This window comes from Saccopteryx bilineata, chromosome 11 (genome assembly GCF_036850765.1).
Source record: "Saccopteryx bilineata isolate mSacBil1 chromosome 11, mSacBil1_pri_phased_curated, whole genome shotgun sequence".
Classification (NCBI taxonomy): Eukaryota; Metazoa; Chordata; class Mammalia; order Chiroptera; family Emballonuridae; genus Saccopteryx; species Saccopteryx bilineata.
Window position 1 is genome coordinate 68,337,306 of NC_089500.1, and position 19,340 is coordinate 68,356,645.

Sequence of the window (19,340 nt, forward strand, 5' to 3'; positions counted from 1 at the left end):
GGTGGTGGCGCAGTGGGTTGTATTGGACTGGGAAGTGGAGGACCAAGGTTCGAAACCCCAAGGTCACCCACTTGAGCAAGGGGTCACTCCGCCTGTTGTAGCCCCATCCCACCCCCTCCCCTGTCAAGGCACACATGAGAAAGCAATCAATGAACAACTAAGGTGCCGCAATGAAGAATTGATGCTTCTCATCTCTCTCCCTTCCTGTCTGTCCTTAGCTGTCCCTCTCTCTGTCTCTGTCACAAAAAAAATAAAAAGTGATTAAAGACTACGAAAGTAGAAAATCAGGGATGTTTCTTGCTCAGCAGTCAGGCATGTCCATTCCACCATAGCTACGAAAAAGGCTGAACCCAACTACAGTGTTGCATTTACTGCTAGCTCTGGGTGGTTTAAACAATTCAAGAATCATTATTCATTCCATAATGTGAAAGTGAGTGGTAAGTCTGCAGCTGTTGATGTGAAGGCAGCTGAGGAATTTTTGGAAACTCCTGATAAGCTGATTGTGGAGGAAAATTATTTGCCAGAACAAATACTCAGTACATATAGCTAAAACCTCCCTTTTGTGGAAACAAATGCCTAAAAGGACTCTAATCCATAGGAAGTCAAGTCAATGCCAGGTTTCAAGGGGTTTTTTGGGGGGTTTTTTTTGTATTTTTGCTGAAGCTGGAAACGGGGAGAGACAGTCAGACAGACTCCCGCATGCGCCCGACCGGGATCCACTCGGCACGCCCACCAAGGGCGAGGCTCTGCCCACCAGGGGGTGGAGCCTCGGCTGCGGGAGGGGAAGAGAGAGACAGAGAGGAAGGAGTGGGGGTGGAGAAGCAAATGGGCGCTTCTCCTATGTGCCCTGGCCGGGAATCGAACCCGGGTCCCCCGCATGCCAGGCCGACGCTCTACCGCTGAGCCAACCAGCCAGGGCCGGTTTCAAGGTTTTTAAGGACAGAATAACAGTCTTGCTTGGGGGCAGTGTTGCAGGCTACAAATGAAACCTTTTGCCCTCTGCTCAGTGAGAGAGGAGGAGGCGTGGAGCAATAAGCATCAACTCATAGTTGCTTCACATTAGTTGCTCATTAATTGCTTCTCATTATGTGCCGACTGGGCAAGCCCAGGGTTTTGAACCAGCAACCTTAGCATTCTAGGTCAGCGCTCTATCCACTGGATCACCACAGGCCAGGATCAACAAGCTCTTTTAAAAATTTAAAAAGAGACCGAACACAAAGATTTTCATTAATTAAGAGGAATAATTATGGTACATTATGTGCTTACAAGCAAATCCATGATTTAAAAGAAGAAACAAATGAAGCGAACTGCCATGGACGTATTTCTAAAAAGAGTGACATTTGCTCAGGAAGAGTCTTCAGTTCTTAGGAGATATTCCAAAGAAGTATGTTATCACAGGAGACAACAGCTCGATGCATGTTAAACTTAGTCAAAGAGTTAAAATTTTTATTCTTTTTTTTTTTTTTAGAGAGGAAAGTTAGAATGAGAGAGAGAGAGAGAAAGGGGGGAGGAGCAGGAAGCATCAACTCCCATATATGCCTTGACCAGGCAAGTCCAGGGTTTTGAACTGGTGACCTCAGCATTCCAGGTCAATGCTTTATCCACTGCGCCACCACAGGTCAGGCCAGAGTTAAAATTTTTAAGTTTGTAAAGTTACAGTAAGCTACAGTTAATTTATTGAAAAAAAGAAAATTTAAAAATAGTATAACCTAAGTGTACAATGTTTAGAGTCTACAGTTGTGTATGGTGGTGTCGTAGGCCTTAACATTTACTTACCCTTCACCTAGAGCAACTTCTGGTTCTTCAAGTTCAATTCATGGTAAGTTCCCTATTACAGGTGCACCACTATCTTACATACTGTATTTTTACTGTACCTTTTTTTCTTTTTGTGTCAGAGATATAGGGACAGACAGGAAGAGAGAGAGATGAGAAGCACCAGTTCTTCATTGTAGCACCTTAGTTGTTCATTGATTGCTTTCCTCTGGTGTGCCTTGATGGGCGGAGGGGGGGGGGCGAGTACAGCAGAGCAAGTGACCCCTTGCTCAAGCCAGCGACCTTGGGCTCAAGACAGTGATATTGGGCTTCAAGCCAGCGACCCTTGGGCTCAAGCCAGTGACCATGAGGTCATATCTATGATCCCATGCTCAAGCCAACAATCCCATGCTCAAGCTGGTAAGCCCACACTCATGCCAGTGACCTCAAGGTTTCGAACCTGGGTCCTCTGTGTCCCAGTCCAAAGCTCTATCCACTGCACCACCACCTAGTCAGGCTTTATTTACTATACCTTTTCTATGTTTAGATGTGCTTTCATAGACAAATGCCATTGTGTTACAGTTGCCTACAGTATTGAGTACAGTACATGTTTGTAGTCTGGAGGCAATACCATCTGTGTTTGCGCAAGTGCACTCTATGACAGGTCCCCAAACTATGGCCCCTGAGGCCATTTATCCGGCCCCCGCTGCACTTCCAGAAGGGGCACCTCTTTCATTGGTGGTCAGTGACAGGAGCATAGTTCCCACTGAAATACTGGTCAGCTTGTTGATTTAAATTTACTTGTTCTTTATTTTAAATATTGTTATTTGTTCCCATTTTGTTTTCTTTAAAATAAGATATGTGCAGTGTGCATAAGGATTTGTTCATAGTTTTTTTTTGTCTGGCCCTCCAATGGTCTGAGGGACAGTGAACTGGCCCCCTGTGTAAAAAGTTTGGGGACCCCTGCTCTATGACGTCTTAAATGATGTGGTATCACTTAAGGGTAAATTTCTCAGGATGTATGCCTGTCAGTAAGCAAAGTGGCCATGACTCTTATTACCTATGTATATGTCTATAAACAACATATTGTTTTGTGTGATTGGAAATTTTATATAAATCATACACTGCATGTGTCTGTGGGTTTTAGAAATTGTGTTTGGCATCCATTGCAGCCTCTTTTCTAGTGTACTTGGCTGTGATGCCCTGTCTTTAAAACTAAAAACTACATTTTCCAGGTTGCCTTGCAACTATATTTCTGGATTTGACTTGAATTCTGCTAGTCACATGTATTTGTGTGACATTTGTAAGGCAGAATGAGAACAGATATCTCTGTGTCTAGTCACTGGCTTTGAGATTTTGAGAAGTAGGACAAGATGGGATCCATTCAATGGTGCTGTCAGAGGAGGCAAATGTGGTTTTAGAGCTATAACAGCAGACTAAACAGCCTCTGAGTGTTGTGACTTCCTGATTTTGATGATTATCTGATTTTGGCAGCTTCTTATCTTGCTGGCTTCCTAATTGTGGCAACAGTGATAGGATTATGGAGTCAAAGCACTACTCAGGCCATTGGAAACTGCTCCTCCTCCAAAACCAGAGTCTTGTTGGGTTTTCTCAAACTACAGGTTTATATTATTTATCAAGTCTATATTCTTAGCCACTAACCCTTGAAAATCACCTCTTTTCCACTCTCTCTATTCTCTTTTCCAAAAGTCCCTATTAGATGTATACTCAATTCTCCCATTCCTTTTTTCTTTTCTTTTTTTAGCAAGAGAGAGATAGGAAGGGAAAGAAAATCATCACCTTGTTGCTCTCCTTAGTTGAGCATTCATTGATTCTTATATGTGTCTTGACTTGGGATTGGACTGGTGACCCCATGCTCAAGCTGGCAACCTCAGGCTTTGAACCAACAACCTTGGTGCTGTGGGTTGTCATGCTGTCCACTGCTGATCCTCCTATTCTAGGGGTCGGGAACCTATGGCTCGCAAGCCAGATGTGGCTCTTTTGATGGCTGCATCTGGCTCGCAGACAAATCTTTAATTAAAAAAATAGTAACGTTAAAAATATAAAATATTCTCATGTATTACAATCCATTCATTTCCAATTGCTCATGTTCATGGTTGTGGGTGGCTGGAGCCAATCATAGCTGTCCTCCGGAACAACACCAAGTTTTTATTGGATAATGCATAACGTACATGGGTCGTTGTATGGCTATCACAGAATTACATTTTAAAATATTTGGCGTTCTCAGCCAAAAAGGTTCCCAACCCCTGTCCTATGCAAAATATCTATATCCAATGTCTGTAGTTCTTGAGCGTCTAATCCAGCTATGTTAGATTGGTTTTACTTCACTTATGGTTAATTGAATTATTATTATTTTTTTAAATGTCTTCCCTTTCTTTTTTTATTTTTATTTATTTTATTTATTTTATTTTATTTATTCATTTTAGAAAGGAGAGAGAGAGATGGGGGAGAGAGAGAGGAGAGAGACAGAGAGAGAAAAGGGGAGGAGGAGCAAGAAGCATCAACTCCCATATGTGCCTTGAACAGGCAAGCCCAGGGTTTCGAACCGGCAACCTCAGCATTTCCAGGTTGACGCTTTATCCACTGCGCCACCACAGGTCAGGCTAATTGAATTATTTTTTAAGAGAGGAGAGAAAGGGGAAGGCAGGAAGCATTAACTCGAAGTAGTTGCTACTCATATGTGACTTGGCCAGTAGATTCCAGGTCTTTATCTACTGTGCCACCACAAGTCAGGAAATTGATTCTTGATGTGTTTTGAAATTTTCTATTTATTTATTTAAGAGAGAGGAGGGGAGATAGACAGACTTCTGCATGCGCCCTGACCAGGATCCACTCAGCAACCCCATCAGGAGCTAATGCTCAAGTACTGAGCTATTTTTTTAAATTCATTTTTATTTTTTTTACAGAGACAGAGAGAGAGTCAGAGAGAGGGATAGACAGGGACAGACAGACAGGAATGGAGAGATGAGAAGCATCAATCATTAGTTTTTCGTTGCGACACCTTAGTTGTTCATTGATTGCTTTCTCATATGTGCCTTGACTGCAGGCCTTCAGTAGACTGAGTAACCCCTTGCTTGAGCCAGCGACCCTGGGTCCAAGCTGGTGAGCTTTTTGCTCAAACCAGATGAGCCTGCACTCAAGCTGGCGACCTTGGGGTCTCGAACCTGGGTCCTCGGCATCCCAGTCCAATGCTCTATCCACTGCGCCACCGCCTGGTCAGGCCTGAGCTATTTTTAATGCCTGGGGACGATGTGCTCCAGTGGAGCTATCTTCAGCACCTGGGGTCATTCTCGAACCAGTTGAGCCACTGGCTATGGGAGGGGAAGAAGGAGAGAAGGGGAGAGAGATGGGGGAGAAGCATATATCAATATATGGGTTGCTTCTCCTGTGTGCCTTGACCAGGAATCGAACCTGGGACATCCATAAGTGGGGCTGACACTCTATTCACTGAGCCACCAGCCAGGGCAGTTTTGCAATTTCAGGTTGTAATTTTATATTTGGCAGGGCTTTGCCTGTGGGAAATCTTTGCTAGCAAAATTGAACATAATTATATCTTTGGAAGAGTAGAGGTTTCCCATAGACATTGTCCTGCCAAGCATAAGCTCACATAGGCCTCTAGTGGTGAATTCTCAGGAGAGAGTTTATGTCCTCTTCTTCATCTTCTTTCTTTTTCTCTTCAACTATCAAGAGAGCCAGATGAAGAAACTTGCCTACCATCTCCTTTTGCTTCTTATATTGTCTCCTTGTGCCACTGAACAGGTTTTATCTTTTCACAGTCCTTGTACTACTTCTATTTTTGATCAGCTTTATTGTGGTATGATTTACATATAGTAAAATTCACCAATTTTATTTTATTTATTTATTTATTTTTGTATTTTTCTGAAGCTAGAAACGGGGAGAGACAGTCAGACAGACTCCCGCATGCGCCCGACCGGGATCCACCCGGCACGCCCACCAGGGGGGCAATGCTCTGCCCCACCTGGGCATCGCTCTGTTGCGACCAGAGCCACTCTAGCGCCTGGGGCAGAGGCCAAGGAGCCATCCCCAGCGCCTGGGCCATCTTTGCTCCAATGGAGCCTCGATGCGGGAGGGGAAGAGAGAGACAGACAGGAAGGAGAGGGGGAGGGGTGGAGAAGCAGATGGGCGCTTCTCCTATGTGCCCTGGCCGGGAATCGAACCCGGGACTTCCGCACGCCAGGCCGATGCTCTACCACTGAGCCAACCGGCCAGGGCCTAAAATTCACTAATTTTAAATGTACAATTTGATGAGTAGCTATTGCCACAATCATAATAAGAGCTTTTTACATCACCAAAAAAAGTTTTCCAGTGCCCCTTAGCATTCTCTTTTCTATTACTAGGATTTTACCTCAATCCGTGATCTCTTTGCTCCCCAATCCCTGATCTCTTTTCTATTACTAGGATTTTACCTTTTCTAGAACTTAATATAAATGTAACCATATAGAATATAGTGTTACATCTCATGTTGGGCTTTTCTTTGCCCACTTAATAGTGCTTTTCTAACACATCCATGTTCTTGCATGCATGGTGGTTCCTTTTTATTGCTGAGTAGGATTCCATTATATGGCCATACCATGACTTGTTTATCAGTTCACTTATTGGTGGATATTTGGGTGGTTTTCAGCTTTGGGCTAATTTGAATAAAGCTACTAGAGGATTCTCATTTAAATTTTTGAAGATATATGTTTCATATCTCTTGGATAATACAAAGAGATATAATGGCTGGGTCATATGTTAAATGTATGTTTAACTGTGTAAGGAACTGTCAAAATGTTTTCTAACCTGGTTGTATCATTTTGCTTCACCACCAACAGTGTAACAGTTCTATTGGCTATATATATATATATATATATATATATATATATACACACACACACACACACACACACACACACACATACACACTCACCAACTTTTGATGGTATCATTCTTTTTCTTTCTTTCTTTTTTTTTTTTTTACAGAGACAGAGGGATAGACAGGGACAGACAGTCAGGAAAGGAGAGATGAGAAGCATCAATGATTAGTTTTTCGTTGCGCATTGCAACACTTTAATTGTTCGTTGATTGCTCTCTCATATGTGCCTTGACCGCAGGCCTTCAGCAGACCGAGTAACCCCTTGCTCGAGCCAGCGACTTTGGGCTCAAGCTGGTGGGCTTTTGCTCAAACCAGATGAGCCCTCGCTCAAGCTAGTGACCTCGGGGTCTCAAACCTGGGTCTTCCGCATCCCAGTCCGACACTCTATCCACTGTGCCACCACCCGGGCAGGCTGATGTTATCATTTTTAATTTTAGTCATTCTAATGTATATATTTGCATCTCACAAATAATTTTGAGCACTTTTTTTTTTCTTTTTTTTCTGAAGCTGGAAACAGGGAGAGACAGTCAGACAGACTCCCGCATGCGCCCGACCGGGATCCACCCGGCACGCCCACCAGGGGCGATGCTCTGCCCTTCCGGGGCGTCACTCTGCTGCGACCAGAGCCACTCTAGCGCCTGGGGCAGAGGCCAAGGAGCTATCCCCAGCGCCCGGGCCATCCTTGCTCCAATGGAGCCTTGGCTGCGGGAGGGGAAGAAAGAGAGAGGAAGGAGGGGGGCGGTGGAGAAGCAAATGGGCGCTTCTCCTATGTGCCCTGGCCGGGAATTGAACCCGGGTCACCCGCACGCCAGGCCGACCCTCCACTGCTGTGCCAACCGGCCAGGGCCTTGAGCACTTTTTATATGCTGCTTAGTCACCCATGGATCTTCTTTGGTTAAGTATCTATTCAGATCTTTTGCCAATTTTTTAATTGGGTTGTTGGTCTTTTTGCTGTTGAGCTATAAAAGTTCTTTGTATGTTCTGGAGGTGTCTTTTGTTAGATACATGTTTTTAATATACTTTCTTCCAATCTGTAGCTTGAAATCCAATTCATAAACTTTTTTTTTTAATTTTTATTTTATTTTATAAATTTTATTTTATTTTATTTATTTATTTTTTTTTTTCATTTTTCTGAAGCTGGAAACAGGGAGAGACAGTCAGACAGACTCCCGCATGCGCCCGACCGGGATCCACCCGGCACGCCCACCATGGGGTGACGCTCTGCCCACCAGGGGGCGATGCTCTGCCCCTCCCGGGCGTCGCCATGTTGCGACCAGAGCTACTCTAGCGCCTGAGGCAGCGGCCACAGAGCCATCCCCAGCACCCGGGCCATCTTTGCTCCAATGGAGCCTTGGCTGCGGGAGGGGAAGAGAGAGACAGAGAGGAAAGCGCGGCGGAGGGGTGGAGAAGCAAATGGGCGCTTCTCCTGTGTGCCCTGGCCGGGAATCGAACCCGGGTCCTCCGCACGCTAGGCCGACGCTCTACCGCTGAGCCAACCGGCCAGGGCTATTTTATAAATTTTAAATGGGGTGACATTGATAAATAAGGGTACATATGTTCAGAGAAAACATCTCTAGGTTATTTTGACATTTGATTATGCAATTCATAAACTTTTGATAGAAGTGCCTCAATGTGCCTTCAGAAATATTTGCCTAATTTAAATATTGAGTCTTTCAAACCACAAAATGGGTTATCTGTTTAGTTTGTAATTTCTTGGCGATATTTTTTAGTTCTCAGTGTACATATTTTATACATCATCTATCAGATTTACCTCTATTCAGTTTCTTAATGCTATTGTAAATGGTATTTTTAAAATTTTCAAGTTTCAATTGTTCACTGTTGGTTTATAAAAAGACAGTTGATTTATACAGACAGTTGATTTATTGATCTTATATGCTGAGACCTGGTTAAGTCCATTTTTAGTTCTGGGCCTTTTTTGTATATTCCTTAGCATTGCCATAGTTATGTCATCTGTAAATAAAGACAGCTTTACTTCTTCCTTTCTAGTCTTTATGCTTTTTCTTTTTCTTGCCTGCAAACTGGCTAACACCTCCATCACAATGTTGAGTAGAAGTGATAAAACCAATACCCTTGATTTTAGGGAAACTTCCCCTACAGGCTATTTTCTTCCTACCTCTTCAACATCTATTGTTCCAACTCATACTTGAAGTGTATAGATGGGTTGGAAGGGACAGTATTTAGTAGTTGACTACTACACTAAGGAGCTAGGATTGTGTTTTAGACAAAAGATGTAGTCAAGAATGAGCTTGTCATCTATGACCTATGTATGTAGTACCTATAATATAGTCTTGAGTGGATATAATTTGAAATGAACATGCTGACATACTGTTGCAGGATAAGTTATAGTATAGGGTAGATGCAGGTTTTAAATAAATTAAATGAGACTTTTATGAGAAAATGGGTAAGCTTACCACCAAACACTCCCATTCTCTCCTTATTCATAGTCTAACAGGAAGTTTCATTTTCTAAATATGCTAGTCATTAGTATGAGGTGGCTTCAAGAAAAGGGATAATCTAGCCTGACCAGGCGGTGGTGCAGTGAATAGAGCGTCGGACTGGGATGTGGAGGACCCAGGTTCGAGACCCCGAGGTCGCCAGCTTGAGCGTGGGCTCATCTGGTTTGAGCAAAGCTCACCAGCTTGGACCCAAGGTCGCTGGCTTGAGCAAGGGGTTACTCGGTCTGCTGAAGGCCCACGGTCAAGGCACATATGAGAAGGCAATCAATGAATAACTAAGGTGTCGCAACAAAAACTGATGATTGATGCTACTCATCTCTCTCCATTCCTGTCTGTCCCTATCTCTCCCTCTCTCTGACTCTCTCTCTGTCTCTGTAAAAAAAAAGAAAGAAAGAAAAGGGATAATCTTTGATTTAAAACTACCATCATTTGACATAATTATCCAATTCAAATGTTTGTGTTCAGAATGATCTATTTTGTACATTGTTGTTACCTACTGAGTTAGGTACCTCTTCCTGATACTTTAAATCACCATATAAATGAGAGAAAGTAGGTACTGAAGAATACAAGACTTTATTGATTTTAAAGAGAGGAGAGAGAGAGAGAGAAAGGCCAGGGCAGTAGGGGTGTGGTGTGGGAGAGGAGCAGGAAGCATTGACTTATAATTGCTTCTCATATGTGCCTTGAACTGGCCAATTCATCATTCCAGGTCAATGCTTTATCCACTGCACCACCCAGGTCAGGGTAGCTATGGTTTCTTAAATCGTGAGGAGCTATCTTCTTTTAAGCTACTAAAAACTATGGCCAGTAAAGTACCATGGCGCTAAGACTTTTGTAATAACGTCCTCGGAAGGTAATGCCTATTGGACAGTAACATTGAAAAACAATTCAGTTACTTGAGAGTTTAATGTGAATGGTGGGAGTGTTTGTTGTCAGCAATGCTCGGTGGGGGAGTGCTTTGTTGCTGACATAATATTTTAATTTTATGTCCTTCAGATATCCAGCATTGAACTGCATCTTGGAATTCATTTATCCTTAAAATGCCACCAGCAGTTGGAGGTCCAGTTGGATACACCCCCCCAGATGGAGGCTGGGGATGGGCAGTGGTAGTTGGGGCTTTCATTTCCATTGGCTTCTCTTATGCATTTCCCAAGTCCATCACTGTGTTCTTCAAAGAAATTGAAGGAATATTCAATGCCACCACCAGTGAAGTGTCATGGATATCCTCCATCATGTTGGCTGTCATGTATGCTGGGGGTAAGTACCCATTAAGAAATGCTATTTTTGCCTAGCCTGTGGTGGCGCAGTGGATAAAGTGTCGACCTGGAAATGCTGAGGTTGCCGGTTTGAAACCCTGGGCTTGCCTGGTCAAGGCACATATGGGAGTTGATGCTTCCAGCTCCCCCCCCCCCTTCTCTCTCTCTGTCTCTCCTCTCTCTCTCTCCCTCTCCCTCTCCTCTCTAAAATGAATAAATAAACAATTTTTAAAAAAGTTAAAAAGAAATGCTATTTTTGCCTGACCAGGCAGTGGCGCAGTAGATAGAGCATCAGACTGGGATGCGGAGGATCCAAGTTCAAGACCCCGAGGTCGCCAGCTTGAGCGCAGGCTCATCTGGTTTGAGCAAAAGCTCACCAGCTTGGACCCAAGGTTGCTGGCTCAAGCAAGGGGTTACTTGGTCTGCTGAAGGCCCTCAGTCAAGGCACATATGAGAAAGCAATCAATGAACAACTAAGGTGCCTCAATGAAGAATTGATGCTTCTCATCTCTCTCCTTTCCTGGCTGTCTGTCCTTATCTGTCCCTCTCCCTGTCACCAAAAAAGAAAGAAATGCTGTTATACCAGGGGTCGGGAGCCTTTTTGGCTGAGAGAGGCATGAACGCCACATATTTTAAAATGTAATTCCATGAGAGCCATAGACCCGTGTACGTTATGCATTATCCAATAAAAATTTGGTGTTGTCCCGGAGGACAGCTGTGATTGGCTCCAGACACCCGCAACCATGAACATGAACAGTAGGAAATGAATGGATTGTAATACATGACAATGTTTTATATTTTTAACATTTTTTTATCAAAGATTTGTCTGCGAGCCAGATGCAGCCATCAAAAGAGCCACATCTGGCTTGCGAGCCATAGATTCCCGACCCGTGTTATACTGTTCATTAAGTGGCTGGAAGCTCTGGATTAGGCCGCCTTTTTTTTTTTTTTTTTTTTTTGTCTCATTCAGTGAGGTGGTTTGAAATGTTATTTCTTGAAGCTTTATGTTCAGAGTCACATTCTTCATTTCCGTTAGCATTGACAGCTTTGCTCTGTTTGTTCCACTACAGTAGTCTGAAACAAATTAGCAATTGATTTGCTTCCACTCAGTATCATTGAGCTTTAAAAAGCTCTCAGAAAAATAACACGCACAACTGATTTTTCTTATTGTTCTTTGCTAGACTCTTCAGATGTAAACAAAGATTTTTTAAAATGGATGTTGGGAGAATGAAAGTAAATCAAGTTAACCTGAATAGCCAATTCAAAGTCTCAAACAAAAGCTTTTCATGGTATTAGAATTAAAGAAGTGAATAAAATCTCCCCCTGTTCCTTGTAATATTATTAGTCCTAAAAGTATTTCAATTTCACCTGAAACTTTTATCATTTCCCTCCTTCTAAGGTCTTTGACATATAAAAGAAATGGGGAGAGTAAGTTAGTACTTAACATCATTTAATATACTTGTTTCACCTTGAAAAAACAAATCACAATTTAACATGTCAAAGTCAAAACCTACCATAGTATTTAAAGTATGTAGTTGCTTAGTTAGCAGAGATTCTAAAGCCAAATGTATTTATTTACTGGGATTTTGGCAGTGTCTCATACCACTTATTTAGGCAAGCTGGCAAGCTTTCACTTCTGGTAACCTTTTTTTTTTTTTTTTTGGTATTTTTCTGAAGTTAGAAGCGGGGAGGCAGTTAGACTCCCACATGCGCCTGATCAGGATCCACCCGGCATGCCCACCAGGAGGCAATGCTCTGCCCATCTGGGGCATTGTTCTGTTGCAGCTGGAGCCATTCTAGTGCCTGAGGCAGAGGCCATGGAGCCATCCTCAGCGCCCGGGCCAACTTTGCTCCAATGGAGCCTTGGCTTCAGGAGGGGAAGAGAGAGAGAGGAAGGAGAGGGGGAAGGGTGGAGAAGCAGATGGGTGCTTCTCCTGCCCTGACCAGGAATCGAACCCAGGACTTCCACATGCTGTGCCAATGCTCTACCACTGAGCCAACCGGCCAGGGCCTGGTAATTTTATTTTTGGTGGCAATTTAGTACCTCAGATTATTTCATATGTAGTCTTTAAGAGCAATTATATAAGTGTTCTATAGTTCAACTGTTAAACCTGAGCCTTAGGCTTCTAACCTGGTATCAGATTCATCCAGTTTTGTTTTTTTTTTTTTTTCCTATTTTTTTTATTTTTATTTTTTTCTTTTTTTTTCATTTTTCTGAAGCTGGAAACAGGGAGAGACAGTCAGACAGACTCCCGCATGCGCCCGACCGGGATCCACCCGGCCCGCCCACCAGGGGCAGTGCTCTGCCCCCCAGGGGGCGATGCTCTGCCCATCCTGGGCGTCGCCATATTGCGACCAGAGCCACTCTAGCACCTGAGGCAGAGGCCACAGAGCCATGCCCAGCGCCCGGGCCATCTCTGCTCCAATGGAGCCTTGGCTGCGGGAGGGGAAGAGAGAGACAGAGAGGAAAGCGCGGCGGAGGGGTGGAGAAGCAAATGGGCGCTTCTCCTGTGTGCCCTGGCCGGGAATCGAACCCGGGTCCTCCGCACGCTAGGCCGACGCTCTACCGCTGAGCCAACCGGCCAGGGCTCATCCAGTTTTTAAGCACTGTGCACATATTCCACACTAGGTTAGGTTTGGGGATAGAGAACACTGATCTTTTTTTTCTTTTTTTTTTTAATTTTTATTTATTTTTAGAGAGGAGAGAGAGAGAGAGGGAGAGAGGAGAGAGAGAGACAGAGAGAGAAGGGGGGAGGAGCTGGAAGCATCAACTCCCATATGTGCCTTGACCAGGCAAGCCCAGGGTTTCGAACCAGCAACCTCAGCATTTCCAGGTCGACACTTTATCCACTGCGCCACCACAGATCAGGCCGAGAACACTGATCTTGAGCCCTGCCTTTGGGAAGTTCAAAATCCTGTTGAGTCAATAACATAACTCATGACACAGAAATAAGTAGTTGAAGTCATAATTGAATTACGTGCATAATTTCTTCTTTTCCAAGTAAACGAGGGGAAATACACAGACCTCTGCGTGCACCCTGACTAGGATCCACCCAGCAACACCCGTCAGGCTGATGCTCTGCCCACCTGGGGCCATGCTAGAAACCAAGCTATTTTTAGCACCTGAGGCAGAGGCTCCACTGAGCCATCCTCAGCACACAGGGTTGATATGCTCAAACCAATCAAACCATGGCTGCAGGAGGGGAAGAGAGAGTGAGAGAGAGAGAGAGAGAGAGAGAGAGAGAGAGAGAGAGAGAGAGAAAGAGGAAGAGAATGGGTGGAGAAGCAGATGGGCGCTTCTCCTGTGCCCTGACCAGGAATGAACCTGGGACATCCACATGCTGAGGTGACGCTCTACCACTGACCCAATTGGCCAGGGCTAAGTGCATAATTTCATTGCACAGAAAAAACAGGTAACCTGGTTTCCTTAGAGAGAGATAAATCGGGTGACTGACTGGGAATGGGTGTGGCAAGGCATTTTTTTCTGCTGTATATCTTTTATTCAGTGTTCTAAGTTTTGAAAACAAGCCTGTTTTGTCAATTAAATTACTTTTTAAAAGAACGTATGCTAAATTATAGTGCTTTTTCAAATAGAAGTTCACAGAAATCAAAAGGAATTTTGGACATTATCTAATTTCTACACTTGATCTTAACCAAAAGACCAAGAAGTGACAACATATCTAGTTTCTGAGAGCCAGTAATTTTGGAGGACTTGAACTCCATCTGCCAGGATTTCTGATCAGGTTTTGACAATGATGGCTTGAAGAAATTGGTATAAACATTATCCAGAGGTACTCCAGGTGCTCAGTGTATCTTCTTTTTTTTTAGAGAGAGAGAGGATGATAGAGTTGGGGGGAGCACCAACTTGTAGTAGTTGCTTCCTGTATGTGCCTTGACCGGGCTGCAAATCAGAGGTCCACTGTTGCAATTCCAAGCTTCCAAAGAGCTTGAAAGCCACTTGTATTTTGCACCAAAAGTGAGTGATGTCAGTTCTGCTAACTGCACATGACACTTTTCTTTTGGGAAAACAGTTCCTTCTTTGTCCTCACCCAGAGATAACTAGCACATTTCTCTGAATTTTGTTATAGTAGGCCTAGAAACTGTATCCCTCTCTATTTTTAATGATAGCTAATTGGGTCCATCCTTCCTGAAATAATTCTGAAAGACAAATTGCCTATTGTGAACCTTGTGGCAGAATTTTTAACTAAATGGGATATTTTGTTTTGATTGGCTCTTAAGTAGTATGTACCCTACGAATTATTATCAGTTTACAACTGTCATAATCTCCCTGACCTGTAGTGGTGCAGTGGATAAACCATCAACCTGGAACACTGAGGTCAACGGTTCAAATCCCTGGGCTTGCCCAGTCGAGGCACATATGGGAGTTGATGTTTTCTGCTCCTCCCCACTTCTCTCTCTCTCTCTCTCTCTCTCTCTCTCTCCTCTTTAAAATGAATAGTCTTAAAAAAAAAAAAAAAAGCTGCTATAATCCTTTAACTTGTGCATTGGAGCCACACCCTCAACACTGATAGGTTTTGAGCTGAGTGGTTTTGTTTTCTTTCTTTTTATATATTTTTTTAAGTGCTTTGGTTCATAGATACATTATTGATGCTTATTAGAGTGTATTTTTTAGGCAAGATCTTAGTTACCCGCTGTTGGTTTGCTTATTTATAATATTTGCTTTAGTTCCCTTTTTTTTCTAATGTGTCAAAGTGTAAATTTACATGTTTTCAGTTCTACAGTGATGTCATCTTCACATTTCCTACCTAAAATACTGGAAACTTTACAACATTAACTTATACTTCATAGAGGCAACAATGTGGCAATATTTTGATCTTTGTAATTTAGATTTATTTCATGAATAATTTATATGGAAATATTTTATTCTTTCATCTTACACAAACTATAAATCCAAATCATTTCCATACCAGCTGTGGCCTAATATTTGCATGAAGTGACTTAGAAGATCAATGAAAACTTCTTTATACATATACTTCATTGAGCCTGCAGTCTGTCCTGGCAGCCAGTTATTGACCCAGCACCTTAGGGAGACTTGGTCTTCTGAAACATTGGACTATCAAAAGCCTTAATTTTTTTCTTGCATATCATATGTATGTATACATGCATGTGTATGTACACATGTGCCTACATACATACCATAATTTGAATTTGGGTTCCCTGTGGCCAGAGCCTGTTGTTTGTTTTTTTAACAGAGACAGAGAGAGAGTCAGAGAGGGATAGATAGGGACAGACAGACAGGAACAGAGAAAGATGAGAAGCATCAATCATCAGTTTTTTGTTGCGACACCTTAGTTGTTCATTGATTGCTTTCTCATATGTGCCTTGACCGTGGCATCAGTAGACCGAGTAACCCCTTGCTCGAGCCAGCAACCTTGGGTCCAAGTTGGTGAGCTTTTTGCTCAAACCAGATGAGCCCTCAGGGTCTCGAACCTGGGTCTTCTGCATCCCAGTCCGACGCTCTATCCACTGCGCCACCGCCTGGTCAGGCTAGAGCCTGTTTCTTCATCTTAAAACACCATACTGTAGCCCAGGGGTCCCCAAACTTTTTACACAGGGGGCCAGTTCACTGCCCCTCAGACCATTGGAGGGCCAGACTATTAAAAAAACTATGAACAAATCCCTATGCACACTGCACAGATCTTATTTTAAAGTAAAAAAAAACGGGAACAAATACAATATTTAAAATAAAGAACAAGTAAATTTAAATCAACCAACTGACCAGTATTTCAATGGGAACTATGCTCCTCTCACTGACCACCAATGAAAAAGGTGCCCCTTCAGGAAGTGCAGCAGGGGCCGGATAAATGGCCTCAGGGGGCCACATGTGGCCCGCGGGCCGTAGTTTGGGGACCCCTGCTATAGCCTGACCAGTGGTGGCACAGTGAGTAGAGGGTCAACCTGGAACGTTGTCCCTGGTTCAAAATCATCAGCAGCTTGCCCTGGCCAGTTGGCTCAGCGGTAGAGCATGGGCCTGACGAGCGGGCGACCCGGGTTTGATTCCCGGCCAGGGCACATAGGAGAAGCGCCCATTTGCTTCTCCACTCCTCCCCCCCTCCTTCCTCTCTGTCTCTCTCTTCCCCTCCTGCAGCCGGGGCTCCATTGGAGCAAAGATGGCCCGGTCGCTGGGGATGGCTCCTTAGCCTCTGCCCCAGGCGCTAGAGTGGCTCTGGTTGCGGCAGAGCGACGCCCCGGAGGGGCAGAGCGTCGCCCCTGGTGGGCGTGCCGGGTGGATCCCGGTCGGGCACATGCAGGAGTCTGTCTGACTGTCTCTCCCCGTTTCCAGCTTCAGAGATAATAAGAAATTAAATTTAAAAAAAAATCATCAGCAGCTTGAGCATGGCTCATTGGCTTGAGTACAAGATCATCAACATGATCCCAAGGTTGATGGCTTTTGCAAGGGGTCACTGGCTCAGCTTAGCCCCCAGTCAAGGCACATATGAGAAGCAATCAATGAACACCTGAAGTGGCACAACTATAAGTTGAGGCTTTCCATCTCCTCCCTCCCTTTCTCTCTTTCTAAAAAAAAAAAACAACAAAATTACCATACTGTAATTCTAAATAGTACTACTAGAATATAAGTAACTGCAGAATTTTCCTTAGTATGTATAGAAATAAAATGTCAACATATAATAGTAAATTCTGAATATATTCATTCTATATGTTTTTAAAATAGACTTAACCATATTCTAGGGAGCTAAGTATACAGTAAACAAAATAAGGTCATGATTTACTGTGTTGCTAGAAGTAGAATTTGTATGTCTTCTGCTTTTTTAAAAATTGGTTGATTTTAGAAAGAGGGAGGGAAGCATTCATTTGCTGTTCCACTTATGCATTTATTGGTTACTACCTGTATGTGCCCTGACCAGGGATAGAACCTACAACCTTGGCATTTCAGGATGACACTCTTAAGTATATCTTCTGTTTTATAACTTAAATCCAAAAATATAAAATGTATGTAATGGGAAGTAAACAGGCTGGATTTGAAACTTAGATCTCACTAGCTTAGTGACCTCACAAGGTCAAACATCCTCTTCTTCCCTCCTGCTGCACTGCAGTAACCCTTTCTTATTTACAGTCAATCACCTTAACCAGGCCGACAAGTTATGGTGTCATGTAAACAAAGTTGTCATGTCCACAAGTTCATGTCCATGAAGTAGAGACATAAGTATTCTTATAAATGTAAATAAGTAAAATTCAGTGAATGTCAGACAAGTTATAGTGTCATGTAAACAAAGTTGTCATGTCCACAAGTTCATATCCAAGAAGTAGAGACATAAGTATTCTTATAAATGTAAATAAATTCAGTGAATGTCATTCAATTTGTAATCAGCCAATAGTAGTCTATGTCAGGGTTGTTTTAGTTGAATGTCTGTGTGTTCACACCCAAACTGTGCATCTTGAAGAGAAGCCCTCAGGGAAGGAGGACGGTCTGTGGAAAGAAAAGAGGAAAAGAGGGAAGAGGTGCAGAAAGGAGGACCCCTGGTAGGAGCCAGTAGATTTCTGTGTACCAGATAAGAATAAATTTGCATATCATGTAAGGTTTTCAGAGATTAAAAAAAATATTGTGTTATAGCTTTTAAACCATTGGTTGCTCTCGATAAGTCTTTCTTATAATTGAGACAAATTTGGAAATGGGGAATTACACATTATACCTATTTGTAGCAAATAAGGAGAGGCCATTTGATTTTTGTATTCAAAAACTGGTATGTGAAATGCATAAAATCGTTTTTTCTTCATATATATGTGTATATATATATATATATATATATATATATATATTTTTTTTTTTTTTTTGTATTTTTCCAAAGCTGGAAACGGTGAGAGACAGTCAGGCAGACTCCCGCATGCCCCCGACCGGGATCCACCCGGCACGCCCACCAGGGGGCGACGCTCTGCCCCTCTGGGGCGTAGCTCTGTAGCGACCAGAGCCACTCTAGCGCCTGGGGCTGAGGCCAAGGAGCCATCCCCAGCGCCGGGGCCATCTTTGCTCCAATGGAGCCTCGCTGTGAGAGGGGAAGAGAGAGACAGGGAGGAAGGAGAGGGGGAAGGGTGGAGAAGCAGATGAGCGCTTCTCCTGTGTGCCCTGGCCGGGAATCAAACCCGGGACCCCTGCACACCAGGCCGACGCTCTACCACTGAGCCCACCGGCCAGGGCCTCTTTTTTTCTTCTTGATCCTTAATATTTCACTCTTTATTTGGTTCCTTCCTCAACATTCAAGAAAAACTGGAAAAAAAAATTTTTTTGTATGCATCTATTTAGCTGAGAAAATTGAATCTGGTTTTCTTAGCTAACACTCCATTTCCTGTCCTCTTGAGGCATTAGACCCAAGGATATTCTGACCATTATCTGACTTCATCTTCTCGTACAAGCATTTTTTTCCCCACAGTATTGGCTCACACGAAACAGTAATATAGGATGGAACTAGGTTAAGTCTCTAAAAGACATAATTCAGTTCGGTACCCCAGACGTCTAGATGTAACTGGAAACAGTTTTGTTTGGTTTTAAGTTTAGATGTCCTAATTGCAAAACTATTTAAACTTGGAAAAAATAATGGTGTATTTTGCCTTTGTTTTTCTTTTTTTGGTAGGGGTGCTTAAAACAGCAGAAATTCATTCTCCCACAGCACAGGGAGCTAGAAGTCTGAAATAGGTGTCAGCAGAACCATGCTCCCTTGCAAGTCTCTAGGGAAGAGTCTGTTCCCTGCTCTGTCTCTGATGGCGGCTGGCAGTCCTTCAAGTTCTTTGACGTGCAGCTGCATTACGCCACCTTCTGCCCTGGCCATCACATGGGCTTCCTCCCTACGGTCCCTATGTCTCTCATTTTCTTCTTCTTTTTAAAAAATATGATACAAACCACATTTATGATCATGTGTAAATAATGCTCTAAAACCATGTTATCATATCAATGTACCTGTCCAAAAATGAAAATAAAGCAAACTT

The 19,340-nt window shown here is 43.3% G+C and overlaps 1 protein-coding gene across 1 annotated transcript in view; it reads left to right on the plus strand.

Moving 5' to 3' along the window:
• Positions 1-19,340, plus strand: part of LOC136315008 (monocarboxylate transporter 1) — a 53,810-nt gene that overhangs the window by 21,141 nt on the left and 13,329 nt on the right. The window contains exon 3 of the mRNA XM_066246168.1: positions 10,120-10,380. Within this exon, the coding sequence (XP_066102265.1) occupies positions 10,164-10,380 (217 nt within the window). The 5' untranslated portion in view covers positions 10,120-10,163. The remainder of the gene's footprint in view (positions 1-10,119; positions 10,381-19,340) is intronic.